Source organism: Salvelinus namaycush, chromosome 18 (genome assembly GCF_016432855.1).
Source record: "Salvelinus namaycush isolate Seneca chromosome 18, SaNama_1.0, whole genome shotgun sequence".
Taxonomy (NCBI): Eukaryota; Metazoa; Chordata; class Actinopteri; order Salmoniformes; family Salmonidae; genus Salvelinus; species Salvelinus namaycush.
The window spans coordinates 10,096,807-10,122,505 of record NC_052324.1 but is presented as its reverse complement, the minus strand read 5'-3'; the positions used below and the strand labels follow the sequence as shown (position 1 = coordinate 10,122,505).

Genomic DNA, 25,699 nt, shown 5'->3' with positions numbered 1-25,699 from the left:
GTGCGACGCAGACCCGGTAGGAAGCATGGTGAAACAGATGAGCCATTGTAGGTCCTCAAATAGTATTTGGTGGCATTGCCTTTAAATTGTTTAACTTGGGTCAAATGTTTCAGATAGCCTTCCACCAGCTTCCCACAATAAGTTGGGTGAATTTTGGCCCATTCCTCCTGACAGAGCTGGTGTAACTGAGTGAGGTTTGTCGGCCTCCTTGCTCGCACACGCTTTTCCAGTTCTGCCCACACATTATCTATAGCAACAACAAATGAGCTCCTTGAGTGACGGGGTGGGACTAGGTCTGTGTGGAAAGCTGCGTGGAGAGAGAGATGACTCAAGTAGCGTAGTAAACTATAAAAATGGATGTTACTCACGGCGTATCACATTTAACAAACCAAACATTCAAATACCGTTATAGAAGGTAAAGTAAAAACACAAACCGGTCCGTGCATCAATACCGGTATATTGTGAAATATGGTATACCGCCCAGCCCTAGATCCCAGTGGGTAGTAGATTTGTGCCAGCATAGAGGGATAGGCCAACAAGTGAGTTTTGCTTCAGTAAGGTTGGCTTCTTAGCAATGGTTATCAAATGTACTGCAGAAATGGAACGTAAATCACAGAGAATAGATGTTTTGGTGGCAGCTGCAGAGAAGTATTTGAGTATATGAGATTTGACTTCAGAAGAGTTACAGGGTGTGTTGAAGAGCGATGCGCCGTCCTCCCAGGTCCTTGGCATGGTGCAGGAGCAGATAGGGTCAAAGTAGTGGAACAGGGTAGTGGGTTTTAATGTGTGTAAGTGGCAGCTGCAGAGAAGTACCTGGGTGTGCAAGATTTTACTGCAGAAGAGTTAATGAGGTGGTGATTTGAATGTTTATTAAATAGTGGTATATAGGTCTAGGGCTAGTTGGTGGTGCAAGTTTTTCCTTTTAGGAACAGGAATAATGAAGAGAATGTAATGTAGGTAGGCGGTGGTGTATGCACCTTTAAATTGGATGCAATCCGCCAACCCAATCCCAAAGAAGACTAGTATTATGAACATGACTTGGATCAGCCTCCAGGGGTAGCTGTGGTCCGCTACATGATTTTTCTCTGTCTCATTTTCATGCCCAATAACTGTGCTGCTTTTACACTCCCTCCTCAATGCCACACTTAAAGAGCGACTGCCTTTAAAATAAATAAATCCCTTTGAAAATGTCCTGTGTGGCACCCCGTATCTGGAAGTTTCCCCAATTCTTTACACTCTGAACATATCAAACAAGGAACATCAATACAATGTCATATTTAGCCTCAATTATAAGCCTCAGAGCCTCACATTCTAAATGCTGGGTTGATATCTCGAACATGAACCTTCAAATAATCAAATTGGTGTCACTGGGGGCAACTCTACAGCATAAACCAGTCAGTAGATTAACAGTTACTTACTGCACGCACACACCTGGACACTACTCTTCTCCCAGGACTGTGTGTGTGTGTGTGTGTGTGTGTGTATGTATGTATGTATGTATGTATGTGTGTGTAGGCAGAGTACCAGAGGGGAAACGGACAGGGCAGAGTAACATCAGTGTAAACATCATCACAATCAGTCCTCTCGCTCTATTTGAACAAACCTAAAACAATGATAAATCCAAGCAATGGAAGTAGTGTTATACAGTTGAAGTCGGAAGTTTACATAAACCTTAGCCAAACACATTTCATCTCAGTTTCACAATTCCTGACATTTAATCCCAGTAAAAATTCCTAGTTTTAGGTCAGTTAGGACCACCACTTTATTTTAAGATTGTGAAATGTCAGAATGATTTATTTCAGCTTTTATTTATTTCATCACATTCCCAGTGGGTCAGAAGTTAACATACACTCAATTAGTATTTGGTAGCATTGCCTTTAAATTGTTGAACTTGGGTCAAACGTTTTGGGTAGCCTTCCACAAGCTTCCCACAATAAGTTGGGTGAATTTTGGCCCATTCCTCCTGACAGAGCTGGTGTAACTGAGTCAAGTTTGTAGGCCTCCTTGCTCACACATGTCACATCAATATATCTACATAATTGTCCTGCCTCATGATGCCATCTATTTTGTGAAGTGCACCACCCTCCTGCAGCAAAGCACCACCACAACATGATGCTGCCAGCCCCGTGCTTCACGGTTGGATTGGTGTTCTTTGGCTTGCAAGCCTCCCCCTTTTCCCTCCAAACATAACGATGGTCATCATGGCCAAACAGTTCAATTTGTTTCATCAGACAAGAGGACATTTCTCCAAAAAGTACGATCTTTGTCCCCATGTGCAGTTTGAAACCATAGTCTGGCTTTTTTTTATGGCGGGTTTGGAGCAGTGGCTTCTTCCTTGCTGAGCGGCCTTTCAGGTTATGTCGATATAGGACCCGTTTTACTGTGGATATAGATACTTTTGTACCTGTTTCCTCCAGCATCTTCACAAAGTCCTTTGCTGTTGTTCTGGGATTGATTGGCACTTTTCGCACCAAAGTACGTTCACCTCTAGGAGACAGAACGTGTCTCCTTCCTGAGCGGTATGACGGCTGCGTGGTCCCATAGTGTTTATACTTACGTACTATTGTTTGTACAGATGAACGTGGTACCTTCAGGCGTTTGGAAATTGCTCCCAAGGATGAACCAGACTTGTGGAGGTCTACAATTTCCTTTCTGAGGTCTTGGCCGATTTCTTTTGATTTTCCCATGATGTCAAGCAAAAAAACACTGATTTTGAGGGTAGGCCTTGAAATACATCCACAGGTACACCTCCAATTTACTCAAATGATTAGCCTATTAGTCAATTAGCCTATCAGAAGCTTCTAAAGCCATGACATCATTTTCTGGAATTTTCCAAGCTGTTTAAAGGCACAGTCAACTTAGTGTATGTAAACTGGAACCCACTGGAATTGTGAAACAATGAATTATAAATGAAATAATCTGTCTGTAAACAATTGTTGGAAAAATTACTTGTGTCATGCACAAAGTAGATGTCCTAACCGACTTGCCAAAACTATAGTTTGTTAACAATAAATTTGTGGAGTGGTTGAAAAACGAGTTTTAATGTCTCCAACCTAAGTGTATGTAAACTTCCGACTTCAACTGTAGGTCCTGGGGGTGTTTCAGAAATATTTTAGCTATTTTCACAGCCGTAATTATGAATGCAATAGCTGGCGGTGGCCCGAAAGGGCTGGGTTTTGATGAATAAACAAGTTGTAGTTGTGACGAGGGCTTGGCCACTCACTGGCCAATCAGCGCGGTCCATAGGCTTAATACTGCCTGCGTTTGTCTCAAGTTCTGTAGATTTTGTCATCAACTTCAATTCTCGTCCAGGTCCATTGTGGAATGATACTACAGTTTATTAAATAGCATAGGATACAGTAATGAGTAATAGCAACAGTATGTTTGGAGTTGTGATTGGCTTCAACGAGCCTAGCCTACATATCTTTACGCATCGCACTTCTCCTAAAATAACAAAATACTAGGCTCCGTAAATTGTATTGTATGTGAGGCATGTTGTCAATAAGCAGAATACAGCCTTGGCATACCGTTGATACTGCATTATAGGACTGAATCCTTTCAATATGTTTGGATAAGGAAGTCTTTCATAAAAGGATGAGGCGCTCTTTGGAAATGGGGATGGCTACTTTTATGGAAATGCTACGTTGCAAGACCAGGATAAAAAAGACAAAACGCATTGCTGTTGAACCATAGGCTTCTTTTGGCTAAAAGCCAGAATACAAATACGCACCTTTCTGATGCTGCTAAACCAGCCTTGATTAAGGGGAGGGTAGGCTATGCTTGGTTTTGAATCAAATTATGTTTCTAAACCAGATGAATTGGCATAAAAAGGCAGTCATGCATGACTGTGTTTTCGCTCTCAAACTCCATGCCATTATAAACTGTGTTACCATTAAGACCTGCTTTTTTTAACTTCCCATTAGCTCTGCATGAAATTAAATATGGCCACCCCTCCCACCTCAGGGCAAGCGAGATGACGATAGACAAGTAAATTACCAAACCTTGCGTTAGGGCCGTAAAATGCCAGTCTTTACATGACGAAATTGCAAACTAACATGCGCCTCCTTAGTGCCAGCTGGAAATAGAGCCACAGGAGATGTCAGCAGCTCCACCGGGATGCCAACCAGTAGGATTTTCAGTCATGAAACGAAACACAGTAAAGGCAAAGACGAAAGATTATTAATATATATTTTTTAACCTAGCAGAGTGTCAATACACTCTGTATGTCAGACTTCAGAGCCCCTCCCTCGTGCGAGGAGCCAGCACTGAGAGTGTTGCTAAATTAAGCCAGTCAGTTAGGGAGCCCAGGGGTGTTTCACAGTGTTCAAATAATGCTGTCATCGAGGGTTTGTGAATGTGGATATAGTGAATGTATAGTCACTTCCATTGCTTAGTTCCAAGTTTAAGCAAATATTCAAGCAAATATTGGAAGATGTACAGGAGCCAACCACATTAAATAATCCAGGACCTCACATCATACTTATTTTTGTGTGCTGTCAAACATGTTTTGGCTCTCCTCAACTCCTCACATAGGACCATGTCCAAGAGCTTGGAAAACGTGGGAGACAAAATCTCATCTGACAGCCCGGGCTGCAGCGATTCCAGTCGGGGGTCTTATCGATCGGTCTACAACACATTCCACACGGCAGAGCAAAATAAACAAAATAGGACCTTCTCCTAATGCCAACACAATGAACAATTTGCAGAGGTAACCGTGCGTGAGGGAGTTGCCTTTTCTAACAACAAAAAAGTCTTGGTGACTATCGTACTGTACCTGAAGTCGTAGGAGACACTGGTGGTGGCGGACCCAGAGGTGCTGGCAGCGTCTGTGGAGTCCAGGTCAAGACTGAAGGTCCGTCCCGAGCTAGTGCTGAGGAGTAAACAGCGTCAGCTCCGTTCAAACGCTGGAAATAAGTGCTAATCAGAGGATTTTGTGGCCCCTGGACCAGACAGAATAGTCCTATTTTGTCATTTCTAATCCTAACCTCAAAGGAAAATGTACAGTATTACCATGGTCCCTCACCCTGTGACTTGAATTTGCAAGTCACTGTTCTACGCCCATATAATAAGAGCCTGCATGCGTGAGAAAGTACTATATCTAGCTAATGGAAGAAAGTTAATGTAATGCTTCAAAGCCACAGATCATTTTAGCTGTTCTCATCCTCCAGCTCAGTTCAGGTGCTATAGAGTTATGACCAAGCCTATTCCACTCCTCACATTCCGACAGTGTTAGTCCCCTTTTTGGCGTTGCACCAGTTATTCCCCATCTCCTGATTTTCCTCTAAGAAAGCTTGGTTGATTCTCAACAGTCCCCAAAAGTGTTTGCCTTTCTTGTATTATTATGCACTGTTCGGGAGATAACCTTTACAGGAAAGCGCAATTAAATCTCTTCGTTCGACACATTGATGAAAATCCTCAGAGGGGTGACAAAACAAACACTGCCAGAGATTGTATTTCAAAGGGAAATGCATGTAAATGAAGGAGATTGTTAGGGCCTTGAAAATTATTGCATTCAATCGAAGTCAATGTCAAATGTTTGCAGTAGAGTTCATTGGAAATGAGCATCTAGACAAAAGTGCTCAGAATTACACTCTTCGAGCTGGTTTCCAAGACACAGTCCTAGATTTAAAATAACTTTAAATTGATAAACTCCATTGAACATGCTACTTAATCCAAGCTGAATCTTAATCTGTCAGGGAAACTGGCCCTTAGTATCCAAACCATTTACCTTTTGAGGCTTTGTAACTCGTCCAATGTGAAGTCAAAGATGTTGGCCATATGATGGTTGGTGCTCCAGGCTGAGGTCGGGTCATTCTACATAACAAATCACACACACGGTATTATAGTACTCAGCCAGTGTCATAAACAGACAGTCGTCATCAACACCATTGTCTCCATCATCAATCATCATCCTTGTCTTCATCACTACTGTTTAAACGCTACATGCCAGAGATGAACTAGATTCAGCCTGGGGCAATTTTTTTATTTCTTAAGAAGATGATCAGGGGGCCGAAACATAGTTACTAATAATATTTTTTAAACTACAAATTGACCGCAAGAAACCCAAACAGATATCATATTTGACTAAAACAATAATTTCAAATAGGCTTGGACGGTATACCGGGGTATTTGGAAAAATCCATGGGATAGTTTTTCAATACTGTGAATACAGTAAAAAAAATATATATATATTAATTAAATGTATTTAGGGGTAGATCAGCTTTAAAATTGCAGATAGATTGTGGCTTCCATCAATGTAATTGTCTGCATCATTTTCAATCTCCCATATATATTTTTTGTAAATATAAATATATAAAATATATATACAGTACCAGTCAAAAGTTTGGACACACCTACTCATTCAAGGGTTTTCCTTTATTTTGTATAAGGGCTTTATATTTGACCAAGAAGGAGAGTGATGGAACGCTGCATCAGATGACCTGGCCTCCAGTCACCCGACCTCAACCCAATTGATATGGGATGAGTTGGACCGCAGAGTGAAGAAAAAGCAGCCAACAAGTGCTCAGCATATGTGGGAACTCATCTCTGAGACCATCCAGTTTTGATTTCTATTTGCCATTTATTTTTCAACTGTGTTGTGATGTTTCACAAACATTCTGGACCTGTATATTCTCATAGTTTCTACAGATTGTAAATGAAAAGATACAACATTTTCCTAAGAGTATTATTACATCATTGATCGATTGACTATGATTTTTTAAATCACCCAGCAGTGCTATTTGCAGAGATAGATTCAGGTAAATGTTGCAATTCTTCAGCCATTCCTGAAGCGTCGACCAAAAACCAGCTAAATATGGCCAGTACCAAAATAAATGATCTAATAATTCTCTATTCACAGCTAAATCTGCAGAGCTGGGATGGTTGTGTACCCATATAGAGTTGAAGTCGGAAGTTTACATAAACCTTAGCCAAATATAAACTTAGTTTTTCGCAATTCCTGACATTCAATCCCAGTAAAAAATTCCCTGTTTTAGGTCAGTTAGGATCACCACTTTACTTTAAGATTGTGAAATGTCAGAATAATAGAAGAATGAATAATTTATTTCATCACATTCCCAATGGGTCATACACTCAATTAGTATTTGGTAGCATTGCCTTTAAATTATTTAACTTGGGTCAAACTTTTTGGGTAGCCTTCCACAAGCTTCCCACAATAAGTTGGGTGAATTTTGGCCCATTCCTCCTGACAGAGATGTGTAACTGAGTCAGGTTTGTCAGCCTCCTTGCTCACGTCACGCTTTTTCAGTTCTGCCCACAAATTTTCTATGGGATTGAGGTCAGGGCTTTGTGATGGCCACTCCAATACCTTGAATTTGTTGTCCTTAAGCCATTTTGCCACAACCTTGGAAGTATGCTTGGGATCATTGTCCATTTGGAAGACCCATATGCGACCAAGCTTTAACTTCCTGACTGATGTCTTGAGATGTTGCTTCAATATATCCACGTAATTGTCCTGCCTCATGATGCCATCTATTTTGTGAAGTGCACCAGTCTCTTCTGCAGCAAAGCACCCCCACAACATGATGCTGTCACCCCGTGCTTCACGGTTGGGATGGTGTTCTTCGGCTTGCAAGCCTCCCCCTTTTTCCTCCAAACATAACGATGGTCATCATGGCCAAACAGTTCTATTTTTGTTTCATCAGAACAGAGGACATTTCTCCAAAAAGTACGATCTTTGTCCCCATGTGCAGTTGCAAACTATAGTCTGGCTTTTATGACGGTTTTGGAGAAGTGGCTTCTTCCTTGCTAAGAGGCCTTTCAGGTTATGTTGATATAGGACTACTGTGGATGTAGATACTTTTGTACCCGTTTCCTCCAGCATCTTCACAAGGTCCTTTGCTGTTGTTCTGGGATTGATTTGCACTTTTCCCACCAAAGTACGTTCATCTCTAGGAGACAGAACGCGTCTCCTTCCTGAGCGGTATGACGGCTGCGTGGTCCGGTGGTGTTTATACTTGCGTACTATTGTTTGTACAGATGAACATGGCACCATCAGGCGTTTGGAAATTGCTGACAAGGATGAACCAGACTTGTGGAGGTCTACAATTTTGTTTCTGATGTCTTGGCTGATTTCTTTTGATTTTCCCATGATGTCAAGCAAAGAGGCACTGAGTTTGAAGGTAGGCCTTGAAATACATCCACAGGTACACCTCCAATTTACTCAATGATGTCAGTTAGCCTATGACATCATTTTCTGGAATTTTCCAAGCTGTTTAAAGTCACAGTCAACTTAGTGCATGTAAACTTCTGACCCACTGGAATTGTGATACAGTGAATTATAAGTTAAATAATCTCTCTGTAAACAATTGTTGCACGATTGTTAAACAACAGATTATTCACAAAGCAGATGTCCTAACCGACTTGCCAAAACTATAGTTTGTTAAAAATTCTTAGGGATAGGTGGCAGTATTTTCACGTCCGGATGAAAAGCATGCCCAAAGTAAACTGCCTGCTACTCAGGCCCAGAAGCTAGGATATGCATATTATTAATAGATTTGGATAGAAAACACTAAGTTTCTAAAACTGTTTGAATAATATCTGTGAGTATAACAGAACTGATTTGGCAGGCGAAACCCTGAGCACAATCCATCCAGGGACATTTCTTTTTAGGTCAATCTGTTTTCCATTAGTTTTCTATGGTAAGCCCTTTTTAATAGGAATCTGCTTGCAGTTCCTATGGCTTCCACTAGATGTCAACAGTCGTTAGAAATTGGTTGGTGTTTTTCTTTTTAGAAATGAAGAAGTAGCCCTGTTCTTTCCATGTGTCACTCCAGGTGGACTCAAGTCTTTTGGTGCGCACACCTGGAACGCGCTTCACTTTGTTTTCGTCCGGTATTGAACACAGTTTATCCCGTCTTCAATTTTATTCGATTATTTACGTTTTAGGATACCTAAGGTTCGATTAGGAAAGTTGTTTGAAATGTTTGGACCAAGTTTACAGGTAACTTATTAGATTCTTTGTAGTCATGTTGGGCGAGTTGGAACCAGTGTATTTTCTGAATCAAAGGATCCAAATAAATTGACATTTTGGGGATATAAAGAAGGACTTTATCGAACAAAAGGACCATTTGTGATGTTTCTGGGACATTTTGGAGTGCCAACAGAAGAAGATCTTCAAAGGTAAGGCATGAATTATATCGTTATTTCTGACTTTTGTGTAGCACCTGCCTGGTTGAAATATGATTTTCATGTGTTGGTATGCGGGGCACTGTCCTCAGATAGTCGCATGGTCTGCTTTCGCCGTAAAGCCTTTTTGAAATCTGACACTGCGGCTGGATTAACAAGAAGTTAAGCTTTATTTTGATGTATTACACATGTATGTTTTGTGAATATTTATTATGAGTATTTCTGTTTTTGAATTTGGCGCACTGCAATTTCACTGGATGTTGTCAAATCAATCCCGTTACTGGGATTCGAGCATTAAGGGATCACTAAGAAGTTAACAAGACATTTGTGGAGTGGTGGAAATTAAGTTTAAATGACTCCAACCTAAGTGTATGTAAACTTCCGACTTCAACTGTATATAACATTCTACTGGTTGCAATAATTTTGTATAATGATTTAAAATCTCAACGTTTTGAATCCAGCGTTGTTTTGTGTATCAGTTCATAAACCATGTGCCATGGAATTGGTACATCGAAAAATCTCTTTCCAACCTATAGTGCATTCGGAAAGTATTCAGACCCCTTCACTTTTTCCAGATTTTTTTACGTTATAATAAAATAGTTTAAATAGTCAATCTTCACAAAATACCCCATAATGACAAAGCAAAAACAGATAAGAAAACTATTATGAAATATCACATTTACATAAGTATTCAGACCCTTTACTCAGTACTTTGTTGAAGCACTTTTGACAGCAAATACAGCCTTGAGTCTTCTTGGGTATGACGCTACAAGCTTGGTACACATGTATTTGGGGAGTTCCTTATCTGCAGATCCTCTCAAGCTGTGTCAGGTTGGATAGGGAGCAACGCTGCACAGCTATTTTCAGGTTTCTCTAGAAATGTTTGATTGGGTTCAAGTCCGGGCTCTGGCTGGGCCACTTGAGGACATTCAGAGACTTGTCACAAAGCCACTCCTGTGTTGTCTTGGCTGTGTGCTTAGGGTCGTTGTTCTATTGGAAGGTGAACCTTCACCCCAGTCTGAGGTCCTGAGTGCTCTGTAACAGGTTTTCATCAAGGATCTCTCTGTACTTTGCACCGCTCATCTTTCCCTTGATCTTGACTTGTCTCCCAGTCCCTGCCGCTAAAAAACATCCCCACAGCATGATGCTGCCACTACCATGCTTTACCGTAGTGATGGTACCAGGTTTCCTCCAGACGCTTGGCATTCAGGCCAAAGACTTCAATCTTGGTTTCTTTAGACCGGAGAATCTTGTTTAGGTGCCTCCAAGCTGGCTGTCATGTGCCTTTTACTGAGGAGTGGCTTCCGTCTGGCCACTCTACCATAAAAAGGACCAAGGCCCTCATCTCCCGATTGTTCAGTTTGGCCAGGCGGCCAGCTCTAGGAAGAGTCTTTGTGGCTCCAAACTTCTTCCATTTAAAAATGATGGAAGCCTACTGGTTGCAATGTGCGACCTTATATAGACAGGTGTGTGCCTTTCCAAATCATGTCCAATCAATTAAATTAACCACAGGTGGACTCCAATCAAGTTGTAGAAATATCTCAAGGATGATCAATGGAAACAGGATGCACCTGAGCTCAATTTCCAGTCTCATAATAAAGGGTCTGAATACTTACGTAAATAAGGTATCTGTTTTTTTAGCATTTAGCTAATAGCTTCTGATTTTGCTAGTAGTTTGTTCTCATTTTGTTAGCATTCTGGTAATAGAGGCCCGATGGGCTTTTCTTGCGTTTTTAGCACCCCCCGTGTGCTATGATGATAATACCATAAATCCCAGGATGAGAAAAGGACAGTATGACAATATAACATCTGGATACCGCCAAAGCCTAATTTCAAACCTTGTTTACATTTGGAGCTGATTTGCTGGTCTTTTTACAGTCTTTTATAGACGGGTTGGTTGTATAGCAACAAAACCGATGAGTGCAAAACAGACTGGGTTAGCTTAGACTGTTGACAACTATATTTTGCCTCCAAATGTTTATTGAAAACAAATACATTTGCACAATGAGCACTTGTCTCTCAAATACATAGTTAACGATGTTGGTTAGCTAGCTAGCGAATGTTTTTCATATTAGCATAGACATGACAGCAGTCAAAACAAGACAATATCAATAACAAGATACAACGAGCTGAAACGAGCCACCTACGCTTCCCCACATGGAATCTTCTTTTATTTGTTGCTAGCCATCGGACTGTTCAGAATCATAACGCACACCTTCCGGCCACATCGATGCGTGCACATGATTTTCGTGACGTGGTCAGCCAACCCGTCTATTTCCAACAATTAAAAATAATAATAATAATAAGTAGTTTTTTGCTCAGAAAACTTGGGGGCCAAATAAAAATCACTTGGCCTGCGGGCTGCCAGTTGGAGAACCCTACTATACGCTTTGTCTATATTTTCAAATCAGTGCACCTTCCTCCTTCCAGCGTGGCAGTATTAGCTTAATTACTAGGAAATGTCAGAGGTCTGTTGTTTGAGATGAATATGCCTGGGGACCAGACATGCACTGCTCTGTTCAGGGGGATTTGTCAGTAAAATGCCTCAAAGGCCAACTGTAATCCCCTTTTGAGTAGAACTGTGGAGAGAGACAGTGATGAGGGCAATGACACACAAGGTTCTTCATGGGACATGGCGGACAGAAGACAGACTTTTAGAAGACGGACAGTGGTCAGAGGGAAAGAAAAAAGAAAAACACAAATGGAGAAGGGAGAGATTCCAGCCCCGTTGATAACCATCAGAGATAGGAAAGAGTGAAAGAAGCAGGGGTTTGGATCGTTCAGGGTGGGTGAAACAGCAGAAAAGTGGTTCGACGTGAGGTGTTTTGAGAATGAGGGAGGATCTTGTGACAATCCGAGAACTTACATTGGGAATGGCGTCCTCCAGCAGCCATTTCGACCTTTTCTTCCTCCTCTTCTCTGCCGGGAGAGAGCTAAAGAGACAACTTTCACTTTCTGACCAAACAATATGATTATTGGGTGACAATTTGGCACAGCCTTATAGCATCATTTAACATTGATTAACACTTTCTGACTGAGCCAAGACAGGCCTCATTGAAATACACGTTTTCCATGAAAACCAAAATATCAGCATATCACAACGCCGTGAAATACCTGTTCCTGTCTGCGCCTTTCTTTCGTCCTCTCCATCCCTCGTTTTGGGCCCTCTCGGGAAAGAGTTTGGAGGGAGGGTTGGGTGGAACGCGTGTCCTCAGGCGGAAGATGCATTTCCTCTTCTTGATCTCCTTCCCACAGAGAAACCTGGAGAAATACAGAGGGGATGAGAAGGTCATGGTCTGGTAAAGGAGGTGTGATGTCAACAAATAAACCTTCAGCCAAGTAACATGTCTGTTGTAACAAATAATCTTATCACCCAGAACAACAAGTAAACAACTTACTGAATGTTGGCGGCCATACTATATTATTGTTAGCTGGACATGAGAATTACATTGGCAGATTCAGCATATGCTGTTGATGGGATTTCCAATTAAATAGTAGTTTTATAATGCATTATCTGAATACAACGGAGAGAGATGTCTTACTTGCTCTTGTAGTTGTTCAGAGCATCAAGGAGATATTGGCCTCTTTCTGTTGGAGGAGTATTGGAGAGCTGTGGGGAATATCAAAATGTTAGTCTGATGCAATTGGCTTGAGATGGCATTAATCAACTTCCTATCCGGATTCCTACTCAGAATTCAGAAAGGAATTCATTTGGTGGTTCTAACCTTGCCCAAATGGAAATGCTCCCAGTTGATGCTGACAAAGTTAAGGATCTCCTCCAGCTCAAAGTACTTCTTCTTACTCTGGACTCCCAGGTTGTAAAGTGCCAAGTGCACCACGTCCACCCTGGATAAGAAACCAGGGACAATCAGTGAGCTCAAAATAGAGATGAAATGAGAGGAGATAAAAGATACGCATGTTCAACAAAAAACTGTCCCTCCAGGATCAAAACGATTGCAATTGTTTTTGCCAAATCAACAATTCCCCACATATTATGCAAGGGCTTGTAATATCTTATGCTTCACGGCGTCATGGCTGAATGACGACACTCTCGACATACAGCTGGCTGGTTATACGCTGTACCGGCAGGATAGAACAGCGGTGTCTGGTAAGACAAGGGGCGGCGGACTATGTATTTTTGTAAATAACAGCTGGTGCACAATATCTAAGGAAGTCTCGAGCTATTGGTCGCCTGAGGTAGAGTATCTCATGATAAGCTGTAGACCACATTATCTACCTAGAAAGTTTTCATCTGTATTTTTCACAGCAATTAGACAGCATCGAATAAGCTGTATTCCCGCCATAAGCAAACAAGGAAACGCTCACCCAGAGGCGGCGCTCCTAATAGCCGGGGGCTTTAATAAAAGGAAACTTAAATCCTTTTTACCAAATATCTATCAGTATGTTAAATGAGCAACCAGAGGGAAAAAAACTCTGGACCACCTTTAATCCACACACAGACACACACAAAGACGCATACAAAGCTCTCCCTCGCCTTCCATGTGGCAAATCTGACCATAATTCTATCCTCCTGATTCCAGCTCACAAGCAGATTTTAAAGCAGGAAGCACCAGTGACTCGATAAATAAAAAAGTGGTCAGATGAAGCAGAGGCTAAGCTAGCACAGACTGGAATATGTTCCGGGAGTCCTCCAATGGCATTGAGGAGTACACCACATCAGTCATTAGCTTCATCAATAAGTGCATTGATGACGTCGCCTCCACAGTGTCCGTACGTACATACCCTAACCAGAAGCCATGGATTACAGGTAATATCCGCATTGAGCTAAAGGCTAGAGCGGCCGCTTTCAAGGAGCGGGACTCTAACCCAGAAGTTATAAGAAATCCCACTATGCCCTCCGACGAACCATCAAACAGGCAAAGCGTCAATACAGGACTAAAACCGAATCGTACTACACCGGCTCAGACGCTCGTCGGATGTGGAAGGGCTTGCAAACCATTACAGACTACAAGGGGAAGCACAGCCGAGAGCTGCCCAGTGACACGAGCCTACCAGACGAGCTAAACTACTTCTATGCTCGCTTCTAGGCAAATAACACTGAAACATGCATGAGAGCACCAGCTGTTCCGTGATCATGCCCTCCGCAGTCGATGTGAGTAAGACCTTTAAACAGGTCAACATTCACAAGGCCGCAGGGAGAGACGGATTACCAGGACATGTACTGCGAGCATGCGCTGACCAACTGGCAAGTGTCTTCACTGACATTTTCAACCTCTCCCTGTCTGAGTCTGTAATACCAACATGTTTTAAGCAGACCCCCATAGTCCCTGTGGCCAAGAAAACTAAGGTAACCTGCCTAAATGACTACCGACCCGTAGCCCTCATGTCTGTAGCCATGAAGTGCTTTGAAAGGCTGGTCATGGCTCACATCAACAACATTATCCTAGAAACCTTAGACCCAATCAAATTTGCATACCGCCCCAACAGATCCACAGATGATGCAATCTCTATTGCACTCCACACTGCCCTTTCCCACCTGGACAAAAGGAACACCTATGTGAGAATGCTATTCATTGACTACAGCTCAGCGTTCAACACCATAGTGCCCTCAAAGCTCATCAATAAGCTAAGGACCCTGGAACTAAACACCTCCCTCTGCAACTGGATCCTGGACTTCCTGATGGGCTGCCCCCAGATGGTGAGGGTAGAAAACAACATATCCGCCACGCTGATCCTTAACACAGGGGCCCTCAGGGGTGGGTGCTCAGTTCCATCCTGTACTCCCTGTTCACTCATGACTGCACGGCTAGGCACGACTCCAACACCATCATTAAGTTTATGTTGACACAACAGTGGTAGGCCTGATCACCGACAACGACGAGACAGCCTATAGGGAGGAGGTCAGAGACCTGGCCAGGTGGTGCCAGGACAACAACCTCTCCCTCAACGTGATCAAGACAAAGGAGATGATTGTGGACTACAGAAAAAAGAGGACCGAGCATGCCCCCATTCTCATCGACGGGGCTGAAGTGGAGCAGGTTGAGAGCCTCAAGTTCCTTGGCGTCCACATCACCAACAAACTAACACGGTCCAAGCACACCAAGACAGTCGTGAAGAGGGCACGACAAAACCTATTCCGCCTCAGGAGACTGAAAAGATTTGGCATGGGTCCTCAGATCCTTAAAAGGTTCTACAGCTGCACCATCGAGAGCATCCTGACTGGTTGCATCACTGCCTGGTATGGCAACTGCTCGGCCTCTGAACGCAAGGCACTACAGAGGGTAGTGCAAACTGCCCACTACATCACCGGGGCCAAGCTTCCTGCAATCCAGGACCTCTATACCAGGCGGTGTCAGAGGAAGGCCCTAAAAATTGTCAAAGACTCCAGCCACCCTAGCCATAGACTGTTCTCTCTGCTAAACCACGGCAAGCGGTACCAGAGCGCCAAGTCTAGGTCCAAGAGGCTTCTAAACAGCTTCTACCCCCAAGCCATAAGACTCCTGAACAGGTAATCAAATGGCTACCCAGACTATTTGCATTGCCCCCCCTCGCCATCTCAAAAGCGAATGGTTTTGACCGTTTGGAACGTCACAGAGTAGAGCTACTCTTTTCTCCCTTTCCGACCAGTGGCTTGCAAAAAGTATTGCTATTCTTGTTATAAAATTACACCGTTACACTGTTCATGTAAAAATAACCAAAGGCAGTGACTGTTTAAATCAGAATTTCCAAAAACATTTTGTATGGTGAACCTGGCAATCGAAAAGCCCCAATTAGCATTTAGACGTGCAATCAGCAAGATGTGAGTTGTGTCCACTACGGTAGCCTACACAGCTCCACCAGTAAAACCCGGTTGTTCAGTTTGGCTGGGCGGCCAGCTCTATTAAGAGTCTTGGTGGTTCCAAACTTTTTCCATTTAAGAATGATGGAGGCCACTGTGTTCTTGGGAACATTCAATTCTGCAGAAATATGTTGGTACCCTTCCATTCAGCCACAAGGGCATTAATGAAGTCGGGCACTAATGTTGGGCAATTACGCCTGGCTCGCAGTCAGCGTTCAAATTCATCCCAAAGGTGTTCGATGGGGTTGAGGACAGGGCTCTGTGCAGGCCGGTCAAGTTCTTCCACACCGATCAACAAACTATTTCTGTATGAACCTCGCTTTGTGCAAGGGGGCATTGTCATGCTGAAACAAGAAAGGGCTTTCCTCAAACTGTTGCCACAAAGTTGGAAGCACAGAATCATCTAGAATGTCGTATTAAGATTTCCCTTCACTGGAACTAAGGCCCCTAGGCGAACCATGAAAAACAGCCCCAGACCATTAATCCTCCTCCACCAAATTTTACAGTTGGCACTATGCATTTGGGCAGGTAGTGTTCTCCTGGCATCCGCAAAACCCAGATTCTTCCATCGGACTGCCAGATGGTGAAGCGTGATTTATCACTCCAGAGAACGTGTTTCCACTGCTCCAGAGTCCAATGGCGGCAAGCCTTACACCACTCCAGCCGACGCTTGGCATTGCACATGGTGATCTTAGGCTTGTGTGCGGCTGCTTGGCCACAGAAATTCATTTCATGACGCTCCCGACGAACAGTTCTTGTGCTGACATTGCTTCCAGAGGCAGCTTGGAACTCGCACATGATTTTTACGCGCTACGTGCTTCCGCACTCTGCGGTCCCATTCTGTGAGCTTGTGTGGCCTACCACTTTGCGGCTGAGCTGTTGTTGCTCCTAGACGTTTCCACTTCACAATAATAGCACTTACAATTGACCGGGGCAGCTCTAGCAGGGCATACATTTTATGAATTGACTTGCTGGAAAGGTGGTATCCTATGACAGTGCCACGTTGAAAGTCACTTCAGTACGGGCCATTCTACTGCCAATATTTGTCTATGGAGATTGCATGGCTGTGTGCTCAATTTTATACACCTGTCAGCAGCGGATGTGGCTGAAATAGCTGTATACACTAATTGTAAAGGGTGTCCACCTACTTTGGCCATGTAGTGTATTTTTGGAATAAGGCAGAAAACAATTATATGCGTAATAAACATTAGTGAACTGCCGATTCGTAATGTTTGATTTGGTTTTCTTACCGATGCATGCTTAATTTGGATTGGTTTGGGCTCCCGCGGACCATTGCACTCGCAGCTTACATATTTGAATTGGGGGCGATGCATATCGGTGAATCGTTACATCCCTACATAATATGGTCGAATCAAACCATATTTTTGACAAATTGGACAATATTGCCATGCAAAATCTCAAAACCGCAAATATATATATACAGTGGGGAGAACAAGTATTTGATACACTGCCGATTTTGCAGGTTTACCTACTTACAAAGCATGTAGAGGTCTGTAATTTTTATCATAGGTACACTTCAACTGTGAGAGACGGAATCTAAAACAAAAATTCAGAAAATCACATTGTATGATTTTTAAGTAATTAATTAGCATTTAATTGCATGACATAAGTATTTGATCACCTATCAACCAGTAAGAATTCCGGCTCTCACAGACCTGTTAGTTTTTCTTTAAGAAGCCCTCCTATTCTCCACTCATTACCTGTATTAACTGCACCTGTTTGAACTCGTTACCTGTATAAAAGACACCTGTCCACACACTCAATCAAACAGACTCCAACCTCTCCACAATGGCCAAGACCAGAGAGCTGTGTAAGGAGATCAGGAATAAAATTGTAGACCTTCACAAGGCTGGGATGGGCTACAGGACAATAGGCAAGCAGCTTGGTGAGAAGGCAACAACTGTTGGCCCAATTATTAGAAAATGGAATTAGTTCAAGATGACGGTCAATCACCCTCGGTCTGGGGCTCCATGCAAGATCTCACCTCGTGGGGCATCAATGATCATGAGGAAGGTGAGGGATCAGCCCAGAACTACACGGCAGGACCTGGTCAATGACCTGAAGAGATCTGGCACCACAGTCTCTAAGAAAACCATTAGTAACACACTACGCCGTCATGGATTAAAATCCTGCAGTGCACGCAAGGTCCCCCTGCTCAAGCCAGCGCATGTCCAGGCCCGTCTGAAGTTTGCCAATGACCATCTGGATGATCCAGAGGAGGAATGGGAGAAGGTCATGTGGTCTGATGAGACAAAAATAGAGCTTTTTGGTCTAAACTCCACTCGCCGTGTTTGAAGGAAGAAGGATGAGTACAACCCCAAGAACACCGTCCCAACCGTGAAGCATGAAGGTGGAAACATCATTCTTTGGGGATGCTTTTCTGCAAAGGGGACAGGACGACTGCACCGTATTGAGGGGAGGATGGATGGGGCCATGTATCGCGAGATCTTCCCTCAGTAAGAGCATTTAAGATGGGTCGTGGCTGGGTCTTCCAGCATGACAACAACCCGAAACACACAGCCAGGGCAACTAAGGAGTGGCTCCATAAGAAGCATCTCAAGGTCCTGGAGTGGCCTAGCCAGTCTCCAGACCTGAACGCAATAGAAAATCTTTGGAGGGAGCTGAAAGTCCGTATTGCCCAGCGACAGCCCCGAAACCTGAAGGATCTGGAGAAGGTCTGTATGGAGGAGTGGGCCAAAATCCCTGCTGCAGTGTGTGCAAACCTGGTCAAGAACTACAGGAAACGTATGATCTCTGTAATTGCAAACAAAGGTTTCTGTACCAAATATTAAGTTCTGCTTTTCTGATGTATCAAATACTTATGTCATGCAATAAAATGCAAATTAATTACTTAAAAATCATACAATGTGATTTTCTGGATTTCTGTTTTAGATTCCGTCTCTCACAGTTGAAGTGTACCTATGATAAAAATTACAGACCACAAAATCGGCAGTGTATCAAATACTTCTTCTCCCCACTGTATATAAACAAATAAAAATAAATCACGCAAAATTCCTTGAAGGCCTGAAAATCTAAAGATGAACTGATTGTAATGTATCTAGAGCTGATAGCAATTAATGAGTGTGGAACCCTCACCTGCAGCATTCACAAGTGTAAGGTGCATATCAGATAATAAGGTATGAGTATGACAATGGATTTCATCATCTTCATAAATGGAATTCTCAATTATACATCCCTATGGGTTAGCAGATAGGAAATTGGGTTTAGAGAGAGGTGTAAATGTAGTCCTCTTAATCAGAGCTATTGTGCTGCCTGAATCGTTCACAGCACCACTATGTGTATTAACACCAATACAGTGCAATACTGTACAACTTTATCTATCCCTACGACATTATGCGCACAAGAGCACAATCATTGCATACATTACATACATCCTCCACCTGCATACATCCTGCACTATACGACACAAATGCCTTTTGTATTCTTAACGTACCCCTGAGTGAGCCTCAGAGGTAGGTAGGAAAATAATAGTAGCCATTTACCATCGGAGAGCCAGGCGCTTAATGTACTCCAGTCCTTTATTACACACGGAACAGATGAACAAGTAAAACCTGAAAGAGAAAGGAAGAGAGATCAGAGGAGGAGAAAGCACAGGTCACATGCCTCTAGGGGAAATCAAAATCAATATTGTCCCTCGGTCATCTGGCTACACCTTCAACTTCCATGATATGTCTTATGACTTCCAAGACAATTATTTCCCCTGACTTCCCAGGATTTGCTCTGACCGTAGGGCTGAGCATTACAGTGCATTCAGAGTCCCCTCATCAATCTACACACAATACCCCATAATGACAAAGCAAAAACTGTTTAGACATTTTTAGCTAATTTATTCAACAACAAAAAAGAAATATTCAGACCTTTTACCCAGTACGTTGTTGAAGCACTTTTAGCATCGATTACAGCCTAAAGTCTTCTTGGTTATGAAGCTACAAGCTTGGCACACCTGTATTTGGGGAGTTTCTCCCATTTCTCTCTGCAGATCCTCAAGCTCTGCCAGGTTGGATGGGGAGCAACACTGCACAGCTATTTTCAGGTCTCTACAGATGTTCGATCGGGTTCAAGTCCAGGCTCTGGCTGGGCCACTCAAGGACATTGAGACTTGTCCCAAAGTCACTTATGCGTTGTCTTGGCTGTGTGCTTACACGGAACCCAAACCGGCTGCGCGCGTGCGCTATCGTGCATACATTTATTTTGTCCCCCTACACCAAACGTGATCATGACACGCAGGTTAAAATATTTAAACAAACTCTGAACCAATGACATTAATTTGGGGACAGGTCGAAAAGCATAAAACATGTATGGCAATTTAGCTAGTTAGCTTTGCACTTGCTAGCTAACGTTAATTTGTCCTATTTAGCTAGCTTGCTGTTGCTAGCTAATTTGTCCTGGGATATAAACATTGAGTTGTTATTTTACCTGAAATGCACAAGGACCTCTACTCCGACAATTAATCCACACATAAAACGGCCAACCGAATCGTTTCTAGTCAACTCTCCTCCTTCCAGGCTTTTTCATCTTTGAACTTATATGGTGATCGCATCTAAACTTTCATTGTATTACCACGACAACCGGCAACAAAGTTCGTCTTTCAATCACCCACGTGGGTATAACCAATGAGGAGATGGCACGTGGGTACCTGCTTCTATAAACCAATGAGGAGATGGGAGAGGCAGGACTTTCAGCGCGATCTGCGTCAAAAATAGGAATTACCTCTATTTTAGCCCTTGGCGTCGCAGACGCTCGTTGGCGCACGCGAGCAGTGTGGGTGCAGTAATTGAATAACATGGATTTCAAAATTTATTTTGCAACAGGGTCGTTGTCCTGTTGAATGGTGAACCATCGCCCCAGTCTGAGGTCCTGAGCGCTCTGGGTTTCTGTTCTGCACTTTGTGACATCAGCTGAGGTAAGAAGGGCTTTATAAATAAATGTAATTGATTGATTTTCATCAAGGATCTCTCTGTACTTTGCGCCAGTCATTTTCCCCTTGATCTTGACTAGTCTCTCTGCCACTGAAAAGCATCCCCACAGCATGATGCTGCCACCACCATACTTCACCGTAGAGACGTATTGGCCAGGTAATGAGCGGAGCCTGGTTTCCTCCAGATGTGACGCTTGGCATTCAGGCCAAAGAGTTCAATCTTGGCTTCATCAGACCAGATAATCTTGTTTCTCATGATCTGAGAGTCCTTTAGGTGCATTTTGGCAAACTCCAAGCGGGCTGTCATGTGGCTTTTACTGAGGAGTGGCTTCCGTCTGGCCAGTCTACCACAAAAAGGCCTGATTGGTGGAGTGCTGCAGAGATGCTTGTCCTACTGGAAGGTTCTCCCATCTCCACAGAGGAACTCTGGAGCTCTGTCAGAGTGACCATTGGGTTCTTGAGCTCTCACTGAACAAGGCCCTTATCCCCCGATTGCTCAGTTTGGCCAGTCTTGGTGGTTCCAAACTTCTTCAATGTAAGAATGATGGATGCCACTGTGATCTTGGGGACCTTTAATGCTGCAGAAATATTTTTAGTACCCTTCCCCAGATCTGTGCCTTGACACAATCCTGTCTCGGAGCTCTACGGACAGGCGGACTCCAATCAAGTTGTAGAAGCATCAAGGATGATCAATGGAGACAGGATGCACCTGAGCTCAATTTCGAGGCCCATAGCAAAGGGTCTGAATACTTATGTAAATAAGGTATCTGTTTTCATTTTTAATACATTTGCAAAAATGTCTAAAAACACGTTTTCGCTTTGTCATTATATGTATTGTATTGTGTGTAGATTGAGGCAAAACATTAATTTTATACATCTTAGAATAAGGCTGTAACGTTACATTTGGAAAAAGTCAAGAGGTCTGAATACTTTCCTAATGCACTGTATATCAATTTGATTAATTATAATTTATGTTATAGCGCGATGTTCCAAATGCCTGCATCACAAGAATCACGTTTTTCTGTTTGTTTTCATGAGCGTTTTATGTCTTTCTGGTCTCGTCTCCTTCGCTCCTTCTGTGCCGTGTGCACTGTGCACAGGCTATGATGTTCAAACAGTTTGAGATGTACAGGAAGGTGTATTCATAACAGTTTCTCTCTTTTTAGCAAGCAAATAGATCCAAGTTGGCTAGACTTGAAATATGAGCTGGCTACTCACTAGCATGTGCCTACTACTAGAAGTTGGTCATTATTAGTGCATGTGCATGATTCTGGTTACATTTTCTTCAAAAATTGCATTTTCATAGACAGACTTGAAAGCCAGATCAGTGATTACTGTAAAAAAGCAGGTTAAACTATTTTGATAAAATTATTATTAGTGGCTTATAGTTAGCCTAGGTAGAATTTTACATGCAGTGTATTGACCTTTACGTGGATGTCGATTAAAGCAGCCCCCCCCCACACCTCACTGATTCAGAGGGGTTGGGTTAAATGCGGAAGACACATTTCAGTTGTACAACTGACTAGGTATCACCCTTTCCCTTATTGTACAACAAGGCTTATTCAGGGAAAACATTTTTTTTAAATCGAAATATACAGTATATCGTAAATCCCCCATGACTTTGAAAAAAATCTAGATATGATTTTTAGGCCATATCGCCCAGCCCTACCGGACCGTGGGAATAAAACCTTGTTTGATAACAATGTTACGCACCTATCTCCAAACATCATGGACTCCTGTAGGCACTGGATACAGGCCTCATGGAACCACTGTTGACACCGAAAACACTGCAGCATCTTCAAGTACCACCTGGGTGGAGAGCAGCCATTTAGTGAAAAGTAGTAGTCACTGAATGAGCAACAGAGTGCTAAGAGGCATCTTTCTGAATCAAATACAGCTGCTGTGGCCATCTGAATCAAATACAGCTGCTGTGGCCATCTGAATCAAATACAGCTGCTGTGGCCATCTGAATCAAATACAGCTGCTGTGGCCATCTGAATAAAATACAGCTGCTGTGGCCATCTGAATCAAATACAGCTGCTGTGCCCATCAAACAAATACAGCTGCTGTGCCCATCTGAATCAAATACAGCTGCTGTGCCTTCATTGAGTCACAAAACCTGCTAATGGATTTTAAAAGTGTGGATATGTAAATGCTATGCTACAGTGTGTCTAGCCAGCACGCTCACTCTCCAGGTCCTCCACAGTAGCAATAACACTGTTGGTGATTTGTGCGGTGCTGAGAATCCCACTCCAGCTCTTCTGGGTTGTAGGTAAGCACCTGCTTCATGGCCTGCAGTGCTTTTGCTATAGCGCCCTTTTTGAGAGCTCCCCCTTTCTGTGAAGAGAAGAAACAGCCACGTCAACATGGTTCGGCAATAGGACAGTGATCTGTAGGACACATCATAGCGAAATGTTTTATAACAGAAAACAAAAATGTGTTTTCTTATAGGACGTGTTTAGATAGTGCCTCTCCATTGCACTCCTTTTCCAAACGTTTTCTCACTACTGAACAAGACCCTAGATAAACAGTCATATTATACATTATATTAGTCATTTTTGTTTTCCTTGAGCAGGTTGTTCTATCAATAATACTCACCCGCACAGCTAAAGCAAAGATGCACTTCCTGCAAAACCATGGTGACAAATCCATTGAGCTCTCCACCTCTGGCAGGTGGCACTGCTGGTGGTAACCTGGAAAAAACAAAAACAAGAGGACCAAGACCATTTCAGAACAAACCGAGCATTTGGGTTCCTCCCCCCGGAACTCCAAAGTGGCGGAGCGGTCTAAGGCACTGCATCTCAGTGCTAGAGGCATCACTACAGACCCTGGTTCGATTCCAGGCTGTATCACAACCGGCCGTGATTGGGAGTCCCATATGGCGGCGCACAATTGGCCCAGCGTCGTCCGGGTTAGGGTTTAGCCGGGGTAGGCCGTCATTGTAAATAAAAAATTGTTCTTAACTGACTTGCCTAGTTAAATAAAGGTTAAATATTTGAAAAATATCACTTGCCTTGTATCATCTCAAACCCAATAGAAATAAATGAATGGATTAATGAAAGTGCTACTGCAGGCCGCACTTTCAGCCACATCAATGTGTTATGTTTATCTGAAGGTGGCACCCAACCAACTAGAAGCTTTTAATCCCATGATCAGCAAATGTTAGAGGAAGCCAGAAGGAGTGGACTCCCAAAGCAATCAATGGGAGAATCTCAATAACATACTCCTCGCGTCCTCTCCTCTCCCCTTCTCTAAACCCATTTGATGAGAAAGCCAGAGGTCCCTCCCCTCTGACATCCTCCTTCAATGGGTTTTCAGAAGGAGGCGAGGAGAGAGGATGAAATTGAGATTCTCCCAATGACTTTAATTAAGTGCCATGTAAAAACCAAACCAACGAGAGACCACAGCCTGAAGACAGGACCTGCAAATCGTAGACTGCAAATGGGACCGGTCTCTATAAGACAGACCTCCATGGAAAGTACTTAGTTTAACGTACACAGGCTTCAGTAAATTATGTTATGAGTCACAGAGGCTTGCTGTACACCCGCCTTGTCCAACTTGAAAATGTTCAGTTCCACTTTAACTGAACTGTAGAAGATAACTTGATGCAGTTAGGATACTTTTCATCAAGTTGGACACATTGTCCCCATCTTAAGTTCTGTATGTTGTTCCAGTCCATTTACCACAGTTCAAAGATACAGTTTATGCTTTTAGAGTGAGTGTTAAATAATTAAAAGAGTTAAACAAAGTTGTGGAAGTAAATATAGAAGCATACAGAACCCTGTATGCAATAAGCAATGCGATCTCCTCCCACTTAACCATGGCTTGTAAAGAACCAACATCCTCTTGTAGGCTATATCAGGGCAAGAAAGATGGTTGTAGCCACACCCTCCTTTAAAGGGGAACTTCACCACTTATGTTTTAATGTTGAAGTGTCAGACTATACATTACTCTACAGTGACTCACCTATTCCACATTTCCCACATATCAGGATCTCATTGTCAGACACCAGCACCATTTCAGAACAAACCGAGCATTTGGGTTCCTCCCCCGGAACTCCAGCTGCATGTTTTGGGAGAGAAGAATAGCATTAGGGTATATTCAATGATGAATGAAGAGCTGGAGTGGGATTCTCAGCTTTCTCATCCTTCAGCTACATGAAACCAACATGTAGACAGAACATGCAAGATATTAAATTAGAAGCAATCGGCAGGGCATTACTGACATAAATAGGCCTTTCAATGAAACGTGACGGTTGAAGAGTTTGAAGGACAGCTAAATCCTTTAGGGAAGTATCTAAATATACCATTAAGTGGCCTACTACATAGTACAAGTGTCGGCTAGCCAATGAAAAAGTGTTAAGGAATAAAGGCCTAAAACAGCTTCATGAGGTTCCACAGAGGTACAGCACAAAATGTTAATGATTTCCCGTTAGGCTGTTGTGTAATGCTGTTCAAAGTGGATTACATTACTAATGGCTTTTAGAGCGAGCTTTTGATATGTTGAACCTGTATGGTGTAGATCCATATTATCAGCAGACATACATTCATTGAAGATGTAGGGTGTAGTACGTTTGACTAATTCACGTTTTTTTATTGAACACTGTGACAACAACAATATTCTAGTCCCTCTTCACTCACCATGTTGGATGTCTTTCCAGAGAACCCAGAATTTTGAATTATCTTCAAAAGTGACAAAGCAGCTCTGCTTGGAGGTACTCACCTTGAATAGAAAAGTGAAAACAGCCAATATGAGGCGGAGGCAAGTCGTTTACAGCAGCCTTATTACAGTTT

General features: G+C 42.8%; 1 protein-coding gene across 1 annotated transcript in view; it reads right to left on the bottom strand.

Moving 5' to 3' along the window:
• Nucleotides 1–25,699, bottom strand: part of LOC120062676 (PHD finger protein 19-like) — a 29,044-nt gene that overhangs the window by 1,758 nt on the left and 1,587 nt on the right. The window contains exons 3-14 of the mRNA XM_039012723.1: nucleotides 25,547–25,628; nucleotides 24,873–24,968; nucleotides 23,505–23,599; nucleotides 23,095–23,243; nucleotides 22,620–22,715; nucleotides 19,471–19,539; nucleotides 12,873–12,993; nucleotides 12,690–12,757; nucleotides 12,262–12,408; nucleotides 12,014–12,080; nucleotides 5,729–5,814; nucleotides 4,775–4,870 (exon numbers count right to left, since the gene is read on the bottom strand). Coding sequence (XP_038868651.1) covers nucleotides 4,775–4,870; nucleotides 5,729–5,814; nucleotides 12,014–12,080; nucleotides 12,262–12,408; nucleotides 12,690–12,757; nucleotides 12,873–12,993; nucleotides 19,471–19,539; nucleotides 22,620–22,715; nucleotides 23,095–23,243; nucleotides 23,505–23,599; nucleotides 24,873–24,968; nucleotides 25,547–25,628 — 1,172 coding nt within the window. The remainder of the gene's footprint in view (nucleotides 1–4,774; nucleotides 4,871–5,728; nucleotides 5,815–12,013; nucleotides 12,081–12,261; nucleotides 12,409–12,689; nucleotides 12,758–12,872; nucleotides 12,994–19,470; nucleotides 19,540–22,619; nucleotides 22,716–23,094; nucleotides 23,244–23,504; nucleotides 23,600–24,872; nucleotides 24,969–25,546; nucleotides 25,629–25,699) is intronic.